Source organism: Gadus morhua, chromosome 9 (genome assembly GCF_902167405.1).
Source record: "Gadus morhua chromosome 9, gadMor3.0, whole genome shotgun sequence".
NCBI classification, from domain to species: Eukaryota; Metazoa; Chordata; class Actinopteri; order Gadiformes; family Gadidae; genus Gadus; species Gadus morhua.
This window is the reverse complement of record NC_044056.1, coordinates 22748451-22773204: the sequence shown is the minus strand read 5'-3', so window position 1 is coordinate 22773204 and position 24754 is coordinate 22748451. Positions and strand designations below refer to the sequence as shown.

Here is a 24754-nt window from a genome sequence, read left to right as displayed (position 1 = left end):
TTTTGAAGGCCCCTGACAGCGAAGAACAAAGTTTCCTTCTATAAAAAGATTGACCAGGACAACTCTACAAACACTTTTTTTTCTTTATTAGGGTGCGGACATTCACATCATATTAGAAAAATAACACGTGAAGAAAATAGGGGAGTCTGACTGAAACCTAAATTCAAAAGGGCATCGGTCAAGATGGCCGACGCTGTAGACATGCTCCTTTGCACATCCCTCTGGAAAGGAGAGCAAATGACCGTGAAAGAAATATATATGTATATATATATTCCTCTTTTAATCAACTGGAATTAAAACAATGCATAGCATACAGGCTTTTGAGGAAAAGCAACCTTAGCTTTGTGCACTCGGAGCCTTTGACTGAGGTTGGCATGAAATGTCTGCTGTCTGCTCCCCCCCCCCCCCCCCCCCCCCCCCCCCCCCCCCCCCCCCCCCACCCAAAGACAGGCTGAGCGAAGGGGCTGCACTCATCAGGACCGGGGTCTGGGGAGGGCTGGTGGAGGGTGGGCAGTCCCACAGGGGTGGGGTGGGGGGGGGGGGGGGTGCGTCCGCTAGCGCCCTGAGTAAAGTGCTGTGGTTGACTGACCTGAGTTTGTGGTCACTTTAAAAAAAATAATGGAGTGTGTATGCATGTCGTCACACAAAACAAAAAAACGTGTGTGTGCGTGGGGGAGGGGGGGGGGGGTGGAGCGCATGGGTGGAGAGGTAGGCGGGTTCAAACAGTTGCCAGTGGAATGGAGTCACCCAACGCGAGGGTCCTACACCTCCTCCTAGTTCCCGGACATATTCGTTCGTCTAAAGATAAAAGGTTTCACCTGAATGTTCAGGGAATCTAGAGGGACACTTCATTAGACCTAAGAGCCATTCGAGCAGAGCGGAGTAGAGATGGGGGGAGTGTGTGTGTTTTGGAGTAGGGGGGGGGGGGGTTCATGAACAGGTGGTGGGGGGACGTTTACAATTATCACGCTTCATTTTGTGTTCACAAAATAGATATATTCATATAATATAAATACTAAGTGGGAGCTATAAGGCCCCAGTTGCCAAGAGTGCTTGTGGAATACGCATAGAGGCTATAGCAGAACGCACGCTCGCTTAGGTGTCTCCGCCACGCACCTAAACATAGAGTGTGTGTGTGTGTGTGTGTGTGTGTGTGTGTGTGTGTGTGTGTGTGTGTGTGTGTGTGTGTGTGTGTGTGTGTGTGTGTGTGTGTGTGTGTGTGTGTGTGTGTGTGTGTTTCACAAGCCGTAGTATTTGGCCTTTGTCAAGTCTGGTGTTTCTTTTGAGGGAGCGCGTGGCCACGCCACAGGCCTTCATCATAACACCGATCTTGCTGTGAAAACGTTCATTTAAAAAAAAAAAAAAGGCACACACACTGAAAAAAAACAACCAAAACAACCAAAAACAAACAAACTCCCACCAATCTCCCTTCTTCTTGAGAGTTCTAGAGAGGCCTCGCATCCCGTGTGGAGCTATTGTCATCATCTACTGCTTTACCCATCCACACCCCCCCCCCGCACACGCGCCTCTCACTATTTGGCACTCAAGAGGAATGTGTCACAGGAGGGAATAAAGGAGAGGAGGAGGGGGAGGGGAACAGGGAGGAGGAGGAGGAGGGTGGTGGGGGAGGTTCCCTGATGTCTCTCGTGCCGTTCGCCCTTTCCTCTCGCTCTCTTCTCTCCTATTTGGAGAGCTTGCTGATGACGCGGATCAGCGCTCCGTTCTCGTCCTTCAGGCGCTGGTTGTCGGCCTTCAGGTCCCCCAGCACCTGGGGGGGCAGACAGGGAGAGCGGTTAGACCACCGCCCAGACAGACCCCTCCTCGTGGAGGGTCAGCCGTCCACGAGCCTCACCGCCAGCTTCAGTCACGGTAGCTTAGCTTCCCTCCAGAGTCGGTACGTTTGGAGCGGGTGCAAATGTAACTATATGAATGTTGAACAACGACAGCGGAGAACATGACAGCTAAAAGGAAACAAAGCACACAAGGCCGGTCATGAGATTCACCCGGGGATAGGAGGGACTTCAGAAGTTTTTTCTGCAAATGAGGAGGTATCGTGCAGCTGGTACAGACCTCAATAGCCCGCTCCACGATCGGGGCATCACAAATTAATCAAGTCTGAACTTAGTAGAAGTTCCACACAGTGGAGGCGGCGCCAGCAGTGAGTGGAGAACACCTGATCTAAAGTATTCAATCAATTCAATTGAAAAAATCGTTGTGCATTGTTCATCCTTCCACGTACAATCTTTACAACATAAATTTGTATAATTATATTGGAAGGCATCACGTTTATCCATACGCATTAAGAAGGGTTGCTATGGCTACACAAATGACGGCTGATAACATCTCAGCCTTCACACTTCAAACCAGCATCCTGCGAACCGTTTCAGGGCAGCCTACCTTTCGATTGTTTTTGACGTCATAATATAATAATCGATCCGTAGGGCCTTGTTATTTATAAGAGCGCAGGCGTCTGACATGGCCTATTCTTCACATCAGACTTATCCTCAACATTCACGTGGAGCAGAACACACTAGGCCTACGGGGGGACGGTTCCATCAGTTTGAAACTCACTCCCCAAAAGCAGCACACACACACCGACACACAAGCAAGACGGCCACGGGGAAAAGGTCACATCGTGGAGGGCTTCATCCTCCAAAAGCAATGTTGCAGTCGCATTTGAAGTGGGGCGAACTAGGTTTTGAAACAAACAGGAGCCGACATCGTGACCGTCAGATGATGCTCCTGGGTCAGACATGCCCAGGAGCCACAGCGCAGTGTTCCTCTCTCCGTCTGTACGCCTGGAAACCACCAGCCCCTACTGACGGGTCCCGATGGTTCTGCTGAAACATGAGCAGGGTGTAGCGGCTCTCGGCTTGTTTACTCAATTTGACTGAACCTCGCCACGGATCTGAGCGATCTGCACTTCAGCCTCGACCATCATCACAATCAATCAGCATTCCGTGAAACCAAGAAGAAACGCAAACTTTGGAAGTGAAAATACGGAAAATGAAAATCAGTTATCCTACTATCCAACCAAAGGGTGGTTTCAAAAGTTAAGACAATATTGAGCTAAGCTACGAAAGACGTCAGGTCCGTAGAAAAAAGAAAAACACCTTTCAATTAGGCTGTTTATGAGCCCGGGCCCAAAGCACGCACTGACCTGTGGTCCATGACAGCATTAACATTTAACAGCTAGCCTCCGGTGACGAGTCAACGGAATAACGATATAAAATCTCCACATTCCCCTCTTGGGTTAATAAAATTAATCTTATCTGAGTGACCTTTGTTCCACATCGCCTGGTGAGTAGAGCAGGGCCACAACACGGGGATGCACATGCTAAAGAGAGGCTCATCGTGCTGCAGTATGCAAAGTGATCGACTGGAGGACTAGGAAGGCTTGTGCTCCTCTATCTCCCTCCCTCCCTCTCCCTGTCTCTCTCATGCTCGCTCTTCATCTACTTCTCTTTCTCTCCCCCTCTCTCTCTCACTCTCACTGGCCTCTCTCTACGTCTCTCTCTCACATGCTTTCTTTTCATCTACCTCTCTCTCTCTCACGCGCTCTCTCTCTCTGTCTCTCTCTCTCTCTCACACACACTCTCTCTCTCTATGTCTATGTGTGTCTCTCTCTCTCTCACACACACACTCTCTTTCTATGTCTATGTGTCTCTCTCTCTCTCTCTCTCACACACACACTCTCTTTCTATGTCTATGTGTCTCTCTCTCTCTCTCTCTGTCACACACACACTCTCTCTCTATGTCTCATTACATCTCTCTCACCTTTAGCTCCTCCTCCAGCTCTGCCACACGGCGCTCCAACATCCTCCGCTCCTGAGATGCATGGGGGTGGGGGGGAGGTGGTGTAGTGGGGGGGGGTGATGGGGGTGAGGGTGAGTGGGGGGGGAGGGGGGGGACAGGCAGCAGGTAAAAAAATAATAGGTGGAAACGAAGAGAAGGGAACAATCAGTGGGGTGAGAGGGAGGAAGAGGGAAAGGGGAGAAGAGTCAAGGTGTGAGAGCCATAAAATGAAAGCAAGGGGGTGCATCGAGAGTGGAGCAATGCTTCAAACACAAACCCCACACGCAAAGCCCAATCACACACACACACACACACACTACCTTTTTCTCCAGATCCAGCAGGGTTGAACAATCACTGATTCGCTCCTGCCTCTGGTGGGAAGAAAGAAAAGTATATTGTTGAGATTGGAAGGAGATGGAGAAGAACACCCAGCGGTCCACTCGTGGTTCACCAGTGTTACCTGCGTGGCCTTCTCCAGATCCACCCTGGTCTGGCTCACGATCCTCTGGGTGTCCTGCAGCTGGGACTGGAGGTGGCTGTTCTCCCTGGAGACCTCATCAAACAACTGAACACACACACACACACACACACACACACACACACACACACACACACACACACACACACACACACACACACACACACACACACACACACACACACACACACACACACACACACACACACACACACAGTGAATAACTTAACACAGGATGGGGGGGGACGATGAGGCCTTGATAGGTTTTTGTTTTCTCATTGCTCACCTTCTTATAGTCCTTTGCTTCAGACGCAGCCCCCTGGCTGCAGTCGTTGCAGGATAAGTTTGACCTTTGTGGAAGGGAGAGGAGATGAGCATGCCTGTGAACATCATTCTTCCACCAGACTTTATGTATGTGGAACAAGACTTTTGAGGCATGACGAATTGCACCTCCCACTCATCACCCTGAACAGCGTAGTCCTACATAGGTCACCACTCAAATTAACTCAGTACATTTCTGTGTGTGCAGTCCACCTCAGGTCCATGCTGTCCCATACAGTATAGGGGCCCGTCGTTGACTCATAACAATTCCAGTTCTTTCAGAAGGACCGGGTCAGAGAACTGGAAAACCAGCTATACTGAAGTGACCTCAGTGGAAGAACGTGTGCGTCTCGTAACACAGACGCAGATGTAACGAGCATAGATCCTGTTATCAACACTTTAGCATCTGCCTTTTACTAGAAGCACGGGGTAAATAAATAAAGAGCTTCTGCAAATGGAGACCAGATCATTTCAATAACAGCTGTAACCAAAAGCACTTGTTGTAGATACTCTTGCTAGTATTTGAGACTAGTTACGGCTCTTAATTCAGTTAGTTTGGAACATCAACAGTGTGGTGGCTAACCAGCAATGCCAATCTAATTTCAGCCATGGTCTCTTCAGACGGTCTCTTGGACGTTTGTTAAATCAAGGCTAATACGCGTGCAGACTAAACTACATCGTACGTTAAGCCCTTCCTCGGACATCAAAGACGCAGTGGAGGTATAACTCATTTTCCTGCATCGCCCGCGTCAAACAGGGCCGTGTGTGTGTGTGTGTGTGTGTGTGTGTGTGTGTGTGTGTGTGTGTGTGTGTGTGTGTGTGTGTGTGTGTGTGTGTGTGTGTGTGTGTGTGTGTGTGTGTACACAGTGGAAAAGAAACATAGATTTCCTTGTTGAAAGACCTTTTTAGGGAAACAGCTCTCAACTTGTTTCTTCAGATGACTCATTAATTTCCCTAATCTTTTTTTTTTTTCCCGATTTGCCAGAATAATAAATTGGACTTTGTTATAATTTGAACAAGGTAGATAGTAGGCTGCAGTGGTTCTTTTTTAGACTAAGGGCGTATTCACACCTGCCTTGTTTGGTTCGAACCAAACCAAAAAAAATCACTGGTGCAGACCTTTTGGGCTGGTGTGAATACAAACCATCGAACTCTTGGGCGGACCAAACAGCCGATCCGAGACCCAGCCGGAGAGGTGGTCTCGGTTCGCTTCCAAACAAACCTTGGTGCGGTGCGCTTGAGATGTGAAAACGACCGCGCTCGGTCCGACCCAGTTCTAAAAATAATATACCTTTTTGGACGCAACAGGATCCCATTGCTGCTTGTTTATTTATCTTGTTTGATTAGCGGTAAATTCAAAGATCAACGTCACGTTATCAAACCCGTTAAAAATGAGTTGTGGCTCAACATGGAGCGAAGAGAAGACGAAATGTCTTTTGGATATTTGGACAGACGCCAACATATAAATTTATATAAACAGTGCGTTTTGGTCCGGACCAAAGCGATCGAACTTAGGACTTTCCTGGTGTGAATACGCCCTTAGTAAAGCAGTAAAGGGACTCTAAACACACCTGTTGAGCTGCCTTATGAATGTTTGCTATTTTCAAATACATTAAAAATATCAGATGTATTTACACTCTGGCAAGTAATGGCATGGTTTTTGCTTGTACAATCCCAGAAACATGAGTGTAAAACGTAAAAAGTGTGGCGCTAATTAGAAAGTAGAGCCGGTGAAGAAGGGCAGAGTCTTACCTGGGAATCACGGGGATCAAAGGTCGGCCTGTCTGTAAACACACAGAAAAAGTTTCAGTTTCAGGTCCTCCTAGATGGTCAACCACGCACACACACCTACACACGCACCTACACACCTACACACACACGCACACAGACAGACACACACCTGTGGATCCAGCCCACTGCCTGAGAACTCCTCTTCCCCACTAGGCTCATTGTCGTCACTCTGTAGGGACAGAAATAGCGGAGATTGTCATTCTCTATTCTCACTGAATCTCTTCCGCTGAGCTCAGGGTTAGCTTTTAGACCTTCCCCCTCTCCCGGCCAGCGTTCTGCTCCCAGACCACTGAATGAGGAGTAAGGGGATCGGAGCCCGTTGAGGAGCAACGTGAGCGCTCACCTCTCCGGCACGCTGGGCTCTCCTCCTGGCTCGTGCTCGTCTCCGCTCCCTGCTTTCCCTGGCCCAGCGGTCCGTCTCGCTCTCCCCCGCCATCGCCTTGACCTCTGGGGACACAACCCGAGCTCGCCGGTCAAGATAAGGGTCTCGCAAAGCAATAGCTCCATCCACCCACCCACCCACGCACACACACACACACACACACACACACAAACACAGAGAGACTCTACCTTTCCTGTCAGATAACGGAGGTCGAGGAGTGGTCCCGGCAGGCTGCGTCAGGCCCAGGAGGTCCGACTTCTGCAGACTGGCATTGCGAGACCTCCAGCTTAATTCCTGTTGGAACAGGAGGCCAGCATTTAGCTGTATTAGTATTAAATGCTTAATGCTGAATTCTGTTAAAAACATTTTTTTTTTTTTAAATGCACTTCTCACCCCTTCTTCTCCTGCCTTTTTCAGTTTTGCCTCCTTTTCTTTCTCTTTCTCCTTCTCTCTCTCTCGCTCCTTCTCCTTCTCTCTCTCCTTCTCTCTTTCCTTCTCCTTCTCCTCCTCCTCCTTTTTCTTTTCCCTCTCTTTGTTGTCAGTTTTTATCGTTTTCTCAGCCTCCTGCAAGTCCGTCAGTGTGACCCCCTGGATAGGAAAACAGACAACATTTTTATGAAACAGACATCCACACCCCCTCTCTCACGCGCACACACACACACAACGTGATTTGAGACGAACCACCAAGGCGGGGGGTCAAAGGTCGGTACCTGGGTGGAGCGGCGGGACTGCCTGGCGTGTCGGGAGCGGGCCTTCCTCTGGGCCTCCGCCTCCTCGTCCCGCACCGGCGTCAGATAGGACCTGGGGAGGAGCGGGACGTCACGTTTACATTCCGAGCATTTTGCTGACGCTTTTATCCAAAGCGACAGACAACCATTCATTCACACACCAACGGCGGAGTCAGCCACACAGGGCGACAATCAGCTCATCAGGAGCAGTCAGGGTGAGGGGTCTCGCTCAGGGACACCTCAACACTCCAGAGCCGGGGATCGAACTAGCAACCTTCCGGTTACCAGCCAACCAACTCTACCTCCCGAGCTACTCCCGCCCCATGCTAGCTCTTCGCGGGCCCTTTGTTTAGGGCTGCTGTAAACAACGGTAAACCACAGGGTCCCCACAGAGGGGCTGCGGCCCTAACTCACTTGCGCCTTTGCTTGCCATCTGTGTCGCCTGCGTTTGTAGTGCTGGAGGAGCTGCTGGTGGTGGTGGTGGAGGAGGAGGTGGAGGTGGAGGAGGCGGGCGTGGGGACCGGCTCCTGCTCCTTCTTTTCAGTCGCTTCCTGAGAGTTTCTACAGGAGGAGTGAGAAGGGAGGGATTTTAAACAAAGTCAGAGAGAGACGAATCGAGAAGAATTGTGGATGTGTTGTATGTTGTGTGCTGATGTTTGTGGCATATTATCCCATGTGACCCCGGCCTACCTCTGGTTGTTGAGGCGCCCCAGTCCCACAGAGGCAGATCCTAGTGAAGCTGAGGTCGTGGTGAAGTCATCCAGTCTCCTTCCGTAAGATGAACTGAAAGTGAAACCGAAATCCACCCCAAGTACCCACACACACGGCCACCAATGAGATGAAAACAATGGGGGGAGAGCGACATCACAAATATGTGGCAACCATTTCAAAGCATTCTTTTTTCTTTGTGGCAAACCCAATAAGCTCTGTGAGAATTCACAACAACACACACGTTGGCGCATGACATCACATGGCACAAATGCACAGTTGGGGGTGGTGGGGGATGTAGGGGTAAATAACTAACCTGCGTGGCAAGGCGGGGTTGGAGCTAGTGAGATCACTTCCTGTGAGGTCACTTCCTAATTGACTATGATGGCGCCGGGAGTACGAGGAGCTACGGCTGAGCCAGCTGAAGAGATATGGTGACAGGGTGATGGGGGATGGGGGAGTGACACACTGCAGTGATACAAACGTATGCAGTGGCAAAAACCGACAAACAAGTACAAACATGCTGACTTGACCGCACACAAGCGTAGACACACACACACAAAAACACACCTGCTGGAGTTGTCAGCGTTTGCATCGGGTATACTGAAGAGGCGGCGGGACGGAGTGGGCGTGACCCGTGCCAACCGGGGCTCCTGTGAGTGACACATCGGGACGACTTCCGTCAGCTCGTTTTAATGTCGTTTAAGACGGCAGATATTTGTTTCGACATCGTCATCCTGATAAAGCCTGATTGGATTTCAAATGCAACCGTTGTCTTCCAGCCTTATGAATGATTTCCCCTCCTACTCCCCCGTTTCTCCTTCCAACACATTCCCTGATCATGTCCCCGTGGTTGGGACACTCAACGGCGCGTGTCCCCCTCTGGGGTCGAGGCTTTACCTTGGGTTCGGCCTCCGAGCTGAGGCGGGGGCTGGAGGCAGAGCGGGTCATGCCCAGACCAGAGTCCAGGGGCCTGGGGGGGTCCTGACTGGGGTCAGACCCCCCCGCGGAGCCCAGAGTCACCGAGCTGCCCGCCTTCCGCAGGGACGTCCTCCAGGAGCCGGGGGCCTCGGTGGACTGGGACTGGGACTTGCTTGGTTCCTGCTGGACAAAGCACCGCAGACTTAAAGCTGAGGTTCGCTCCTCGAGGCTTCCACGTCGGTGTGCGAAACATGCGCGATGTGTCGTTACCTTTTTGGCCGGGATTCCTGAAGTGGACGTGGAGGTAGCGAGAAGACCTCCGGAGTTGTGTTTGTTGTTCAAGTTGTTGATGATTTCTCGATTTTTGGCTTTCTCTAGAGCGGCGCCAACGACAGCACAAAAAAAAGGTTCAAGATCAATCCATATTTCAGAATATGGGAACCCCTCTTTAACCATGTAGAGAAATGGCAGTTCCAAAGTGTACCCCCATGAAGCCTGCTGCTGGTTATGGCCAGTTTAGTAATATTTTTCCTAACTTGCTCTTTGACTACCCAATATTACTCTGCAGTGCTAACAGTAATTACCATGAAGACAGTTTTTTCAGATGGGTGTTTTTTGTATTGGAAATATCTATAAATATATAGATAATTTTTCAATTTATTTGTATCTAAACATTTAGTTTGCTTTTGATCTTACTATTCGTCGACACAATTTTTACATTCCCTCTATTCTTCGTGTGTCCGTTTATCGGAAAAAACATGTTGAAATAATTTCAGTAACTACTTTTTCTATGAAGTAAAACACCAATAAAAAAAGGAAAAAAATAAATCCACCCTGCGCTCGAGACGGTGCACCGTTCACCACTAGGGCGGCGCTCACCCGACTCGGCGTCGCTCTCCGACTCGCTCTCCTCCTCGGAGCTGGAGCTGCTGGAGGCCTTGGCCTGGCCCGGGCCCGGGGCGGCCGGCGGCGGCGGCGGCGGCGGCTCCTCCTCCTCCTCCTCCGCCGGGGTGCTGCGCAGGGCGGGCGGCGGGTGCTTCTCGCGCTCGTGGAGGCAGATCTTCTCCTTGCTGCTCATACGAGAGATTGAGGTCCTGTGGCGGGGCCAAGACGGAGCGCACCAGACACACAAAAACAGTGACATGCAAGAGCCAATAAGTGAAGGCAGTCATTCCATGTGCAGCCAATTAGAGCGAGCGACGGAGCGTGAGCCGACACACGAGTGGACCAGTGGGTCGCTAATAGCATAGCAACTCGCTGCGCCCCGCAATGTGTACGCCGGAGCGGCTTACCTCCAGCTGGGTGAGGATCAGTGTGACCCGGGACCCATCCACCGCTGAGGATCGCCTTACGTGTAGTTTGGACAAGGTTTAACCCTCTTTGATTAACAACTAGTGATTGCATCGCTAGATTACCAAACCCGCTTGTGTGGGCCTCCTGGCATCTGACGGTGGTTTGAGTGGTGCACGAAAACGCTGGCACTGCTGCTATCATACTCGCATGCAAACTGCTTGTAAGATCTATGTGTACGATTCAGCACTGCCGCAGAACGACTGGCGCATGCCTTCAGAAACACACAGTCACACACACACACACACACACACACACACACACACCCATTGACGTAAACACACAAGCACACATGCACACACGTACACAAAAAACGACAGAGACCACACGGGCACTGACCTGCGCAGTCGCACGGGGGGCACAGTGATTGGGGAGATCATATCGATAACAGGATTCTGTTTCTCTCGCTCCGAGCGCAGCTGAAACGGATCAGAACACCGGGTGTAAACACAGCAAGTCACAACACGGGAGCCTCCAACTCGATGATCCATTTGGAGACGGCCGCAGGGGTAAGGCAGACTTACTGCGTTCTGCTTCTTCTGCAGCTCCTCCAGCGTGCCCACCAGGTTCTCGTCCGACACATCCAGGGGGGTCTGTCCCTAAAACAGGGTCACCACGGCGTTGGTACAGCGTTGGACACACATGGGACACACACACACATTAAACCAGCTCTGATCTCAGCAATCCTACTAGGCAAGAGCAGAACCTCTTGAGGGAGACGGCACAGAGCCCAGGCCCGGAGATGAAGACCCAGAAAGAGAGGTTTAGTCGCAGCAGGAGAAGATGGAGCTTTCAGAAGGGGACTTTAGTGTGTTTCTGCGGCGGCCAGTCTGCCCAGCGTTGGTTTGAAACCTTCACAGATTTGACTCTTTCTAAGAATGTAGTTGTCCGGAGAAGATGTTTTAGCACTACCGTGAAAGGATTACCAACGCTGCTGGTGGAGGTTGTTTCGCTGTTAGTACATTTCACGCTTAAAGCTTATCTGCTATTAACTTCAGACTAATATTCTGGAGTCTGATAGCAGACTGGCTCAAATGTCAAACGTGTGAGACTAAACCATCACTGAGGGCCCCTGTAGGTGCAGGCCAGACTTACCACGTTGTTGACCGCCGCCATGTCACACATGTGGTCGGCCAGCAGGGAGCAGACCTCCTCCTGGCCCCAGTGGGCGGCCGCATGCAGCGCCGTCCAGCCGTCCACGTCCATGCTGTCCACATCCAGCTCACACTGCAACAGCACCCTGCACACCGGAACACACACAGCGAGAGTCAGACGGAGACAGAGTGACAGGGAGATAGAGAGACCGGGAAAAGGAAAGAGAAAGAGACAACAACAACAACAACAACAACAACAACAGAGCGAAGACACCACACCACCGAGGAACACCAGCGGGACAGCATCACAATACGGAGCGCCGGGATGGAAGGCCCAATCAGAGCAACAGGTTTATGGATAGGTGGTGGTGAGGCCATGTGGGCCCGGGGCCCTTACTTGAGGACCTCTATGTAGCCCTTGGCGGCGGCCACGTGGAGGGCCGTAGCCTTGGTGTTGTGGTGGGGCACCAGGCTCCCACTGCCCGTCAGCACCGCCGTGGCGTCCTGCAGCATCACCCGCTGCTCCTGCTTACGGGCCTGGTCCATGTCCACGCCTCCACACACACACACACACACACACACACACACACACACACACACACACACACACACACACACACACACACACACACACACACACACACACACACACACACACACACACACACACACACACACTTGAAGCCACAGACAGCATTTAACCAGCATGCCGGTACAACGTGACATCCACTGCCATAGATCTTGTAAGTATATGCCCATTTATGGCTCTGGTACCACTGGCCACGTACTGCTAGCTAACAAGCTCGTGGGACATAAAACATGTCATGTCATTAGCTTGCGGTTGCAAAGTTCAGCTTTGAAACGCTTACAGAGACAAAAAAAAAAAAGAAAGGCGCTTCATTAGATTGCCTGTTGCCAAATGCACAGGGTTGTTGACCTATGTGAAAAGCCCATTCATTTCTGGCATAAAGAATTCCCCGTGCAAGGCTGGGCTAAGCCGAGACATCATCATTTACAAGGTGTGCATGAAGCAGTACAGATGAAGCCATGTTCTGTGACCTAAAATAGACACCATTTAGGGATTATTATTTTGAGTTCATTTTATGATCCTTTTCTGTGAGAGGCTTAGAGCTTCAGTCTAATGTTGGGCAAAGAAAGCGGTGGAGCTCATTTGTCACAGTGCTGTTTTATTGGACTAAATGGCCAGTGGGAATCATAGATTACAGAGAATGTGTTTTTAGAGATACAAAACTAATGGCTACTAAACTATGACAACTAACAAAAGTGACATGTCCAGCACTTTGTTTAGCCAACAATTAAATATTCTCACATTTAATTTAACGAAAATACGCATTGCAGTAGCCAAAAATCGATGTATTCATATTATATAATAATAACTAGAAAATGCATTTCCTGCAGAAAATGCAGTGAGTGCTGTAGTATATAGTATATATATATACATAAGGAAACGTTAAATGGCTTAAATCAAATGAAGGGATTTGAACAAAAGTTCAAAAGTCTAAATGGAGTAAACAATGTAAACATGCACACCATTTAAGAAAAAGTAAATGGTTGGAAACAAATAAAGTGACCGCTGAATGAAAAGCGCAAAGCATTGCTAAAAATGTGTGTGTGTGTGTGTGTGTGTGTGTGTGTGTGTGTGTGTGTGTGTGTGTGTGTGTGTGTGTGTGTGTGTGTGTGTGTGTGTGTGTGTGTGTGTGTGTGTGTGTGTGTGTGTGTGTGTGTGTGTGTCTTTAAGAGAATAGCGAGCTGGTGCGTGAAAAAAAAATAAGTAGCTCAATATAGTGGGAAAAACCGCCCAATCTGGCAACACTGCTGAACGTTATCACGCTCCAGCGTCAACGTGAATCAATGAGACCAACTGAAAACAAAGCCGGTATGAAACTAAATCTGTGATTCTGAATAAAGTTTAAATGATATCGAAATTCTGTTTGTATATAGTTGAAGAAACCAATGAGTAGATTTGTTAAATGGTTTAAACAAAGATAAACGGTTGAAAATGTATTTAGTTACGTCTTAAACAGTTGAAGTATTCTCCCATTGACTCCCATGTTAAAAAAAAGATCATATTTTAAAAGTAGAATATCTTAAAAAGTATTAAATATTTTAAAAATCGGAAAAGAAGCGAGCGAATCCGAGCTATTCTGGATATTTTAAAATCTCTTTAAAGTCTCTAGGTGAAAGATTGAGGAAGGAGATAGGTCCCAAAGTTGGTAGAGAATAAGAAAGAAAGAAAGAAAGAAAGAAAGAAAGAAAGAAAGAAAGAAAGAAAGAAAGAAAGAAAGAAAGAAAGAAAGAAAGAAAGACAAAATAATAAAACTTATGAAGAACAATAGTTGAGCGCTGCATCCAGCACTCACCTAACAACATATCATAATAATAAATAAACAACAGCATAACCCTGTGTAAAAAAAACACAGGGTTATGCCTTTCACAGCTAAGCTTGGCCAAACACAGCCACCAAACAAAGCCATCCCAAACTACCGCTGGTATTCTGTTTTATATAAGGCCGACCTGATGCAGTTTATATACCAGCGTCATTTTCCAAAATGATCACCAATAAAATAAAAGTAGTAGAAGTTGTAGAAGTTGTGCTTTAAAACACCGCACAACTCTTAACAAAGGATGTTCAATCCAAAAGTATTGTGGCTTAATGAGTTGAAGATGTGCTTGTCAAATGCATGTTGTTTTAATTACTGAATAAATACAGAACTTTTTGATTGCTTTTGGTATTGGCGGTTTCAGCGTTTGTTTGGAGTAAAGCTAGCCTAGACTTATTTTGTAGAACTTGATATGTACAGTAATAACCTGTCGTTTCTGTTTAGAACTTTGTTTGGCTGGGGTTGGAGTATCAAACCGCTGTCTCTTCATTTGATGATTTCCTGTACGATACAGTTAATGTAGACGTGTAATAACAGCAATTCCTTTACTGCTTCGATGTTTCTGCATGAGTTCTAGGGGTGGGAAAAATAATCGATTCTTCGATGCATCGCGATTCTCTCTAGAACGATTCCGTCTCATAATCGGAATTAAAAAAGATTTCTTTATTATTATTTTTTTTATTTGTTCGCCTGCTGCAACATTCTGTTCGCCAGAGAGGGATAATTTTAAAATTATTGAATTTATCTTCATTGTGTATTGGCCAATCTGATTTGTCTTGACACGATGGAGATTCAGCCTACGCATAGCATGCACGCAAATTCAAGAGCAGCTTTTTCTTTAATGACATAGAAAAGAAAGATTAGAAATAAAATAAAACTGAGACCTATTTTTTCATTACTTCCATATTGTGTTGTAATGCAAGCTGCATTGATAATTGCATTGTTCATAGAAAGTCATATTTGTGACAAAAGCTTTCTCTCTATTAAAATATATGATAAGTTAATTAATCAGTTGATGTCTTTAATGATAATCACAAAAGTAGGAAGTGATTAGAAAACTCATAGTAGCAAACTCAGATGTATCTATATGTTTTTGAAAACTACGCATGGAAATTGACATAAAAAAAATCGTTGCATCAAGATGCATCGATAATCGCCTTAGAATCGAATCGTTGACCTCGTAATCGGAATCGAAAGGTGCCAAGAGATTCCCACCCTAATGAGTTCACTGTGACCGCTCTACTTGATCTTACAACCGCTGAAACATGTGTATGAAGTGCAGTGGATGCATTGCTGTTTTTCTACCTTGTTTCTTGATTTCTCCCTTGAGCAGCCTCTCCATAGCATCCTCTGTGGCCACGTCCAGAGGCAGCTCTCCTTCACTGTTCACCGCCCCCACCTGAGCACCCTGCTCTATAAGGTACCTGCGGCGGGAATCACAAAGAGCGCATTGAAGCATTTGACCATTCAAATGTGGGATGATCACATTTATTTTTCACATTTATCATCCGACACATGCTACTGACGTCATGTTCATCAAGCTTTAGAGAATGCTAAAAAAACGACGGAAGTCCCAAGGGTAGGGTCTATAAATACTGGGTCTATAAACAAACACACACACACACACACACACACACACACACACACACACACACACACACACACACACACACACACACACACACACACACACACACACACACACACACACACACACACACACACACACACGCGGCAGAACGTGGTGCCGCGTTAATGTGCTGAAAGGCGGCACTCACTTAGTGATTTGGATGAAGCCACATGAGGCGGCGGCGTGAAGGGGGGTCCAGCCCTCATTGTCCCCTCGGTTTATGTCACTCCCGCTCTCAACCAGGAACTGCACCATCTCAGAGTTCTCGTCGATGCAGGCCTGTGAAGAACACCAGCATCACAGCATCACAACATGGACCACCGTCAGAGCAACAGGTTTATGGATAGATATTTGAAATAAGCTGCAGGGGATATAACAACATAGCATATTCCTTCTATTTACTGTCATTTCATCTTTTTGGGGATGTCAATGTATGAGAGCGCATGGTCGGCTTTATGGGGTATTCCTGATTTCTAAACACTGCAGACAGTAGTTAAAATTGAATGAACTTGGTGCTGAAACAGAACAAGGACTCTGTGTCTCTTTGTGCTTATTTTTATCGTTCTATATTAGGAGTCTTTTTTTCTGCCAGGCCTCCCGAAGTTTTGCGTTTAACTTTATTTTGTTGCAGGATTGGAGAACTTGTATCTCTAAACCACATTTCCCATGGCTAGCTGAGGCTATGCAGCAATAAGAAGTGAACCGTCCCGAGATAATACCCATGATGCCAACTGGTTGCTTGTCATCATGTGATGCCTTTATTGGAGCATGAGCCAATGCAATGTTTGACTTGATGGATTGCATCTTTAAGAAGAGACCCCTTGAATACGTTTCTGGGAGACAGAAACACAGACCACACAAGTCCCTCTATAACATCACAATCTAAATGTATATAGGCTAAGCTTACTAGCCAAAATGCAGTTGATCCACTAACAACAAAAGACGGTGGTCGTGGTCGTATGCAAAGCTGTGATGTGGAGTAGAGGTTTTGGACTAGTATTCTGCAGCCCGCGAGAGCAGTGTCCATTAGCCCTGCCCTAAGCCCCTTAAGAAGCTTTTCTTTTGGTCTAAATCTAAAACTACTCACAAAGCTATTTAGGCCCTTGTCCGTCTTCATAACGCTAGATAATTAGCCAACGGTCTGAGGCGTGAATAAAAGACCTCAACCAATAGGAATCGGCTCAGGGCCAATACCTTGGAGAAAGAAAAACTCTTAACCAGTATGTGCCTGAATTCTCTGGGGAGTGAACAGCGAGCACTTCTTATTACACACTGGCCATTATGAGGGTGCCTGACTGCTCCTCTAGCAGTCCTTCACGGGGCCATCAAGTGAGTCATTGTGGAAATGGCCATTGACAACAGTGGCTTGTGCAGCACCAGGAATGTTTTCCATTTCTTCATCTGAAATCCCTAATGTCCCTTCCATGGGGATTTGGCAGGGAGAAAGAGAGACGAAGAAAAAGAAAGAGAAAAAAAGTGAACGAGGCGAAGAGGAGAGGGAGAGCAATGCAGAGAGAGAGAGAGAGAGAGAGAGAGAGAGAGAGAGAGAGAGAGAGAGAGAGAGAGAGAGAGAGAGAGAGAGAGAGAGAGAGAGAGAGAGAGAGAGAGAGAGAGAGAGAGAGAGAGAGAGAGAGAGAGAGAGAGAGAGAGAGAGAGAGAGAGAGAGAGAGAGGCTCTGGATAGAAGAGATGGAAAGTTTATAGAGTGTGGGCCTATATTTAATTTTGGTTGCCGGGCAACACGTGAGCAACAGGGGAGAAAGGGATGGAGAACAGGAGTGGGACCACACTGGGTGACAGGGTACAGTACAGCTGGGCGAACAGAGAAATGCCTACAAAATAACATCTTGTAAGGACCGCCGGTGACGCATCAGAACATGAATCACATTCATGGGATGACCCGAAGCTAAAGTTCTGAATTGCTAAAGGAAAACTTACAGGGAAACACAGACTTATCAAAATATAATGAATAGATTATGGTTGCAGAGGAACAGCTGAATTACAGAACAACAGCTGAATTTGCACTTTTTACGGGCAGTTAGAGTGTGATGTGGTTTCAATTGGGTTGCGATGGCGCCACTACTGCACTGGGCTGGTGATTTCAATGTGCAGCTCCATCTGGCAGTGCGTCTATTGTATGCGAGGAGATAGCAATGTGTTTATGGCAGGCAGTACCCTAAAAGCAAAGGAAATACTGCATCACAACCGGCGTATATGACAGTGATGCTGTCCAGACTACGGTGCTCTGCTATGTTATGACTGAAGCTGAGAGGGGTGGGACGAACCAACGTAGGCTGGAACATGGTGGAGAGAAACATAGCCAAGTTGGGATGTGCCTCTGTGCTTGGCTCCCTTGAAGGGTCCCTCCTTGCACTGCATTACAACATTGAAATACTTATTTGATGCTATTACGAATACTTGTGAATAACAGAATAGCATTTTTTCCCCAATCCAAAGTAGTGGCGTTGTTATTATTAACAATTAAGTCCTAAACAAACCTCTTACTTTTTATTTTTCATTGACTGTTGAAAAAATAGGAGACCAATTTATTGAACAGAAGAATAACTGATTCTGAGATAATGTTGTCTATGAATAACTGTCTTTAACGTTATCTTTGAAAGCCCACTGAACACTGACTATCACACACACACAGGAATGTTTATCACTGTTTTAAACGGATTGAGCCGGAGGACTTATATGGTCACAACTTAACGCGCTTAGAGCTGGCACTTTTACAGCATATTTACGGCAATCTTCCGCTCCCCATCCGATGAAGACTCACAGACACTGGGACGCAGCATCAGAGGCCAGCCTAATCTAGAACCAGTGTGTGAAGTGATACTGTGGCTTACATCCGTGGTAGAAATACCCTCCACAACCATAAGCACACATTTTAAACAACAGAGCGGCAAAAATACTTTTTTTTCCGCTCCCATGTCATTCCCGAAGTTGAAGCAGTTGATAATCTGAATAACCTCGGAGCTACGGGGGCTACCTTGGTGGAGTGAAGCTGTGGTTCTGGGACTCGGAGAAGCTCGACCACTTGTAGACATGTTGACCAAAATGACAGCATAAACCTCCTACCTGGTGGAGCGCTGTCAGCCCGTCGATGTTGGCGTGGTTGATGTCGGCTCCCTGCCTCAGCAGAGCCGCCACCTCCTCCTGGTCTCCGGCGGAGCAGGCGGCCATAAACACGGCGCCCTGGGCGAACCGCACTCGGGCCCTCCGCGCCCCTGGTCCTCCCACCGAGGTCTCCCTGGTATCCGGTCCCGTACGGTCGGTCTCTGAACCCGACCATCGCTGCAACTGATCTTGCCGTCGCTGCTTAGCAGCGTCGGACCGGGAACGGTCAGTAGCCGCCATCTTCCCTGATCTGTCCCCGGACAGATTCAGTTCATGGTACGGGAGGAACCGAGTGGGTCGTTCGGTGCGGAGTGTTTCTCGGGACGCGCCCCCTGGCGAACAAACACAAACTTCCACATACTTCACTGAGCTGTGTGGCAGCCCTAGACGAGCGGGGATTGGTCGCCTGCCCGGGTGACGTAATCAAGAGTGACACACACCGTGTGTGTGTGTGTGTGTGTGTGTGTGTGTGTGTGTGTGTGTGTGTGTGTGTGTGTGTGTGTGTGTGTGTGTGTGTGTGTGTGTGTGTGTGTGTGTGTGTGTGTGTGTGTGTGTGTGTGTGTGTGTGTGTGTGTGTGTGTGTGTGTGTTCACGCACGCGCCCGGGTTACTCCAATCCTATAATTTGACAGGAGCCTACTACACCATTGTAGGTACTGCTGTCTGTTCTGTTTCCCAATGCATTATGGGAAACTGGGTTGAATTCCTTGAAGAATTACCAGGATAAAAATATTTTATTTGCCTTATGTACATATTTACATTTTCTGATTAATTAAATGTTGTCAACTGTCAGGTATAGCCTGATTACAATTTTTATTAATTGTTATTATATTTTATTAAAGCATAAAGAAAGAATGGGTCCCATTGTGCTTTGTTAATGTGAAACGTGTTCTATATTAAAGGATGTGTTATTATGCTGTTAAGGGCGTCTACAATTTGATAATAAATGCAGAGGGCCATTTGCTTTTTTCATATTTAGAAGAAGACGGATTAACTGACGCATCCAATAATAAATGTGATGAATGTGTTCCCATGACCAAGAGATTTAATAAACAAAACATTGAAATAACTGACTTTCAATTGACCTATAAGTCAAGAGAACAGACATATCCACATGTAACACGCTTGTTTTTCTACTGGATGGCGGGCATGAGATAAGTACTCTATCACACACTTTAGGCCTACCTGACCACACAGTTCTAGATTTAACCGTCGGTCCTCTACAGTAGGCCTATACAGTCAGCCTCCCTTCCCAGCAGACCTGTGTATGAGCTAATAACTGCAGCACATGTTTAACTACTGGCCCTGACTGCATTCCACACACACAATAATATTTACACTCAAAAAGGGCACTTCAAGTATGCAACTCGGTGGGTCGTTTTACGGGTTACATGTACATTGTTGCTGTAGGCCATGTGCTTATTTTCAGAGGCAAAACTAAATAATTATCCCATTGATTAAATTCCTACAACATACATTTTGTTATGGCCGGCTAACACTTATGTCAGGGAAAACGGTCTGTTTTATTTCACATATGTGGTTATTCAATAAAATAATAATTATATATTTTTTCAATGGCTTTCATTCACTGTATTTGTAAATGCTGTTGTTGGCAAAAAACAACAACCTGTCAGAACACCGTTTCAATTCGACTGAAGTCATCAAGTGATGTCATCAAGCCTCAGTTACCGAGTCAATTCCCACATTCTCCATAGCGCGTTGACAACACATTGCTCACGCTATGTCTCCGCAAGGCACAGTCTACACACAAACCAACAACTGGCCAGCTAACAGCTTCTGACGGGTTCACGAGGGGCACGGAAGCTCCTTGAGTGTCAAGGCACCACCCAGGGGGATGACGGACGCTTTGCTGCCCTCTGCTGGCGGCACGCCGGCTTTGAAGGAGCCCTGCAGGTCCATGTTAATGCACAGCACGCCGGGCAGTAGCTGCCTCTGGTACTGATTGAGACGCATGATGACGTTGAGGACAGAGGGGCAGGAGGGGAGCAGGCTGGCGGAGCTGAACTGGGTTGGCAGGGACTGGTAGTGGTGCAGCTCTAGCTGGCAGGAGAACCTGGGGGCCGGGAGAGGCGGAATTCTTACGTTTAGCAGAAGATGGTGCATGGAGCAGGTTCACAGGATTAGGCTAGTGGTGGTAGGCAGATTTAACATATAATGTTAGAACTTTGCGGTTGTTTGTGAGTGTTCCTGATTGTTAATGTTTGTGTGTGTGTGTGTGTGTGTGTGTGTGTGTGTGTGTGTGTGTGTGTGTGTGTGTGTGTGTGTGTGTGTGTGTGTGTTTGTGTGTGTGTGTTTGTGCGCATGTGTGTGTGTGTGTGTGTGTGTGTGTGTGTGTGTGTGTGTGTGTGTGTGTGTGTGTGTGTGTGTGCCTGTGTTTGTATGTGTGTGTGGGCAAGTGTCTGTGTGCATTAGTGTGTAGGTGTGTGCATGCATGTGTTTGTATGTGTGTGTGTTTCGGCATGTGTCTGTGCGCGTTAGAGTGTGTATGCGTGTGTGATGTATGTGTGTTTGTGCCTGTGTGTTTGGTCATGTGTCTCTGCGACTTAGTCTGCGTGTGTGTCTAAATTGGTCAGTATGTGTGTGTGTGTCTGTGTGCATCAGTATGTGTGTGTGTGTGTGTGTGTGTGTGTGTGTGTGTGTGTGTGTGTGTGTGTGTGTGTGTGTGTGTGTGTGTGTGTGTGTGTGTGTGTGTCTGAATGGTCCCCAACCTGGCAGAGACATGCTGTGAGATGCTTCTAGAGGCCTGCCGCACAGCACACTGCAGGACCTTGGCCATCTGCTCGCGGACCCACACCATGTCCTCCTGAACGTCCGGCATCCACTCCAGAAGCCTGCAGCATGGAAAAGTACGGGATATCAGTTATGAACGGGTGGATGCTTGTCTGAAACAAAACAGGAAAACCTCCGGTTCAGGAAGTAGCTATCCTGAAGGCACCGGTGATTAATCACAAAATGAAACGATATCGTCCCGGGTCACTCCATATTGTGAGGGCCACTAGGGCTAACGAGACTAACGAGATGAAGTAGTGTGCGGTCCCGACCTGACGGCCATGGACATGGCCGACTCCAGGGGCAGGGTGTAGGGCAGCATCATCACCGAGGCCAGCCTCATGGGGAGCAGGTTGCTTAGCGACTGGCACAGGCTCCTCCTCTCCTTGCAGGCCTCGATGAGGGCTGCAGAGGGAGGCAGAGCCAAGAGGAGAGAAAGTGTGTGAAGGACATGTAACCGTGAGTCAAAGGCTTTACACATGGAGGCCAACATTGGTTTGATTTACTACTGCCGTTGTATACAGTGCAAGGCTTTTATGGAAAATGTCTCTCTCGGAGAGCAGAAAACCCCCTAAAAGGCTTAAAGGGACGCGTGGAATGCACATATTTTTCTATGGACCGCATAATTCTGGTAGTGTGAGGTTACCTTGGTGGAGGTTGGGTGGCAGGTGTTGAAATATATTATCCTCTTTGGGACTATAATGGTGAACGTCTGTGCTGTCTTCTACATGCGGCCGCTGCTCTATGTTATCAGCGTTGGTTATGTCCTCATCTTCCTCTTCCCCAGAAGAGTTGACATCCCCTTCCCTCTCGTCTCTGATCAAGAGAAGGGGTCTGTCTCTGTAAGGTTCATTGAGGTTCAGCAGTCCTAGATATGAAGTAAAGTTCAGTTAAGTTTCAGTTATCCTATGTGTGGGGACGTGAAGTATCAGGAAATGAATCGTATCTACAGGAAGAGTGAAACCATTGAAAACATCCATAGCTAGGGACAGAGCTGATAACATGCACACAGTCAGATGTCATAGATAGATTTGATGATGTGTTCTTACCGGGAGCATCTATTCTGATTTAGATCAGGGTGTCAATATCTTGTAATTGTTTATTTCATTGGTCTTTTATCCTGTTTCATTGGCTTTCTACTAAAACCAATTAAATAGATCATCCCATTGTATGTGATATGCACAGTTAAGGCAAAATATATTTCAAATAAACTAATATGGAATTCTTAATGTATAAGCATGAACTAAGCATGTACAATCCCCCCATATGTTTTGGTCCTATCCTGGCATCGCTTACCGTTTCTTTTCAAAAACTGAAGTGCATCTAGATATCCCTGTTTACACATGGCGTTCATCACCTGCAGCCAATAGAAACACACAAGTTCCTCATTAGTCATGCTTGCGTCAGAGGTCGGCTGAGCACCCCTCAGATTCAACAGGTGATGAAGGAAGGCTGGTCAGGCTGGGCAGAGAGGGCGTGTGTGGGGCCGCACCATGGGGTCCGGTGGGAATAGGGCTCTGGACACCCGGTACAGGTTCTTGAGCGTGAACTGGATGCTGGTGTTGGTGAAGCGCAACTCGTGCAGGTTGGTGGAGCTGTCGCGGGGGCATATGTCGCTCTCCCCAGAAAATGGCGACACTGTGATGGTGTTCTTGTGGTCATACTGGGGCAGGTTGTCCGAGATTCCTCCGTCCACGTATCGCTGCGTGAGGAGAAACAGAAACGATTTAAAAGAACCGAGAATCACCAATGAGGACTGGTTAATGCGGTTGGACAAGGCCCGGCTGCTTTGTAAACCCCAAGTCTGCCATCTCTCTACCAACCCAGTCGCCAAGAAAATACGTCGACGGTGTACGTTTCCATGAACACTGGATACGTAGCATTTCAACGTAAAAAATAGCGTGTTATACCTACAGTCAGGGCCGTAGCACCAAATCCTGGGCCCCTATACTATAGGTACTGATGGGGGGGGGGGGGGGGGGCGAAAGGTAAAACAAATTTTATTTATTTTTTTTGATCATGGGCCCCCCCTCTGCCTTGGGCCCCCCCACAACTGTCCCCTTTGTCCCCGCAGTCCGACGGCCCTGCCTACAGTATCCACGTGTGCAGCTGTGGAGGCGGGTTTCGGGGTTTGGGTTTCACGGCTTTCGCGGCAAATTGTGGACACGATTGTTTAGGGGGGGGGGGGGGGGGGGGAGACTGTTGTTGACCGGGGAGGGGGGGGGGGGGGGGGGGAGACCCGTTTGTTGAGGGGGGGGGACGACGACGACACACGATTGTAGGGTGGGGGGGGGGGGGGGGGGGGGAACACGTTTGTTGAGGGGGGGGGGAGACACGTTTGTAGGGGGGGGGCACGCTCGACAACGAGAGTTGGTTTTTATTGAACGCTCGACAACGAGAGTTGGTTTTTATTGAACGAGACTTCAACACGGAACAGCTGCACGAAACGATGGTCACGTCACTCTCGGTGACGGTGTCGACAATAATGAACACACGAACAATGTTAATAGAACAACACACAACCACATAACATCCCGAACCCATTCACCCCACTTAATCCTAACAACAAAACAAGTTAACAAAAGCCCCATTTGTCAACTGAAAACCCCAATTCCCAGAATCCCCCGCGGCTCCGGAACACGGCGTAGCTTATATTAATCTTTATTATCTGAATGGGAAATGCAATATTTTAGGACAGATACACCATTAAACGTGTTTCTAATGACATTTCTAGCGAGAAATGTACATTTTCCTTACATAATCTTCAGTCAGTGAATGTGTATGATCTTTATTAATCTTTATTATCTGAATGGGAAATGCAATATTTTAGGACCGATTCACCGTTAAACGTGTTTCTAATAACATTTCTAGCGAGAAATGTACTTTTTACTTGCATAATCTTCAGTCAGTGATTGTGTCTGATCTTTAGTTTTATAGTTATTAGGATTTGATCGGCTCGCTCGCATGTTTCAACGACGTCAGGTTGCTTTCGCTGAACTAGCAGCTCACGTGCTTCCTGCGTTTGTGTTATTAAACTGTTACTTTATGTAACTTTTAATGATATCATCTTGTTAGAAACACGTATATCTGAGAGCCAACCCAGTCGTCAAAAGCATACCTACGTTGACAGTGTACGTTTCGTGAACACTGGATTACGTCGCATTTCAACATAAAATAGCGTGTTATACACACACACACACGCACGCACACGCACAGACACACGCACACAAGCACACACAAGCA

At 47.7% G+C, this 24754-nt stretch overlaps 2 protein-coding genes across 6 annotated transcripts in view; both read right to left on the bottom strand.

The window, feature by feature from the left end:
• Positions 1–1168: 1168 nt before the first annotated feature.
• On the bottom strand, positions 1169–19081 carry zmp:0000001167 (protein phosphatase 1 regulatory subunit 12A). 5 transcript variants are annotated; one of them, XM_030366744.1, is made up of 25 exons: positions 18684–19081; positions 15749–15879; positions 15276–15394; positions 11966–12122; positions 11570–11714; positions 10999–11073; positions 10814–10893; positions 10004–10218; positions 9395–9498; positions 9104–9307; positions 8774–8856; positions 8520–8624; positions 8186–8278; positions 7910–8056; positions 7478–7568; positions 7161–7355; positions 6956–7061; positions 6729–6832; positions 6495–6554; positions 6347–6378; positions 4560–4623; positions 4256–4360; positions 4116–4166; positions 3778–3828; positions 1169–1768 (listed from the first exon to the last, which is right to left on the bottom strand). In XM_030366744.1, exons 1-25 carry the CDS (start codon positions 18960–18962, stop codon positions 1682–1684), a joined length of 2883 nt encoding a protein of 960 aa, XP_030222604.1. In that variant the 5' UTR covers positions 18963–19081; the 3' UTR covers positions 1169–1681. The 5 variants fall into 5 exon arrangements, with proteins under 5 accessions (XP_030222604.1, XP_030222605.1, XP_030222606.1 ...); XM_030366745.1 differs by having other exon boundaries at positions 9104–9304; XM_030366746.1 differs by having other exon boundaries at positions 10004–10194.
• Positions 19082–19744: 663 nt separating this feature from the next.
• The window catches only part of pnpla2 (patatin-like phospholipase domain containing 2), an 11869-nt gene continuing 6859 nt past the window's right edge, over positions 19745–24754 (bottom strand). Inside the window, exons 4-9 of the mRNA XM_030366779.1 lie at positions 23004–23213; positions 22808–22868; positions 22158–22379; positions 21784–21916; positions 21451–21573; positions 19745–20795 (exon numbers count right to left, since the gene is read on the bottom strand). Of these exons, the coding sequence (XP_030222639.1) occupies positions 20528–20795; positions 21451–21573; positions 21784–21916; positions 22158–22379; positions 22808–22868; positions 23004–23213 (1017 nt within the window). The 3' untranslated portion in view covers positions 19745–20527. The remainder of the gene's footprint in view (positions 20796–21450; positions 21574–21783; positions 21917–22157; positions 22380–22807; positions 22869–23003; positions 23214–24754) is intronic.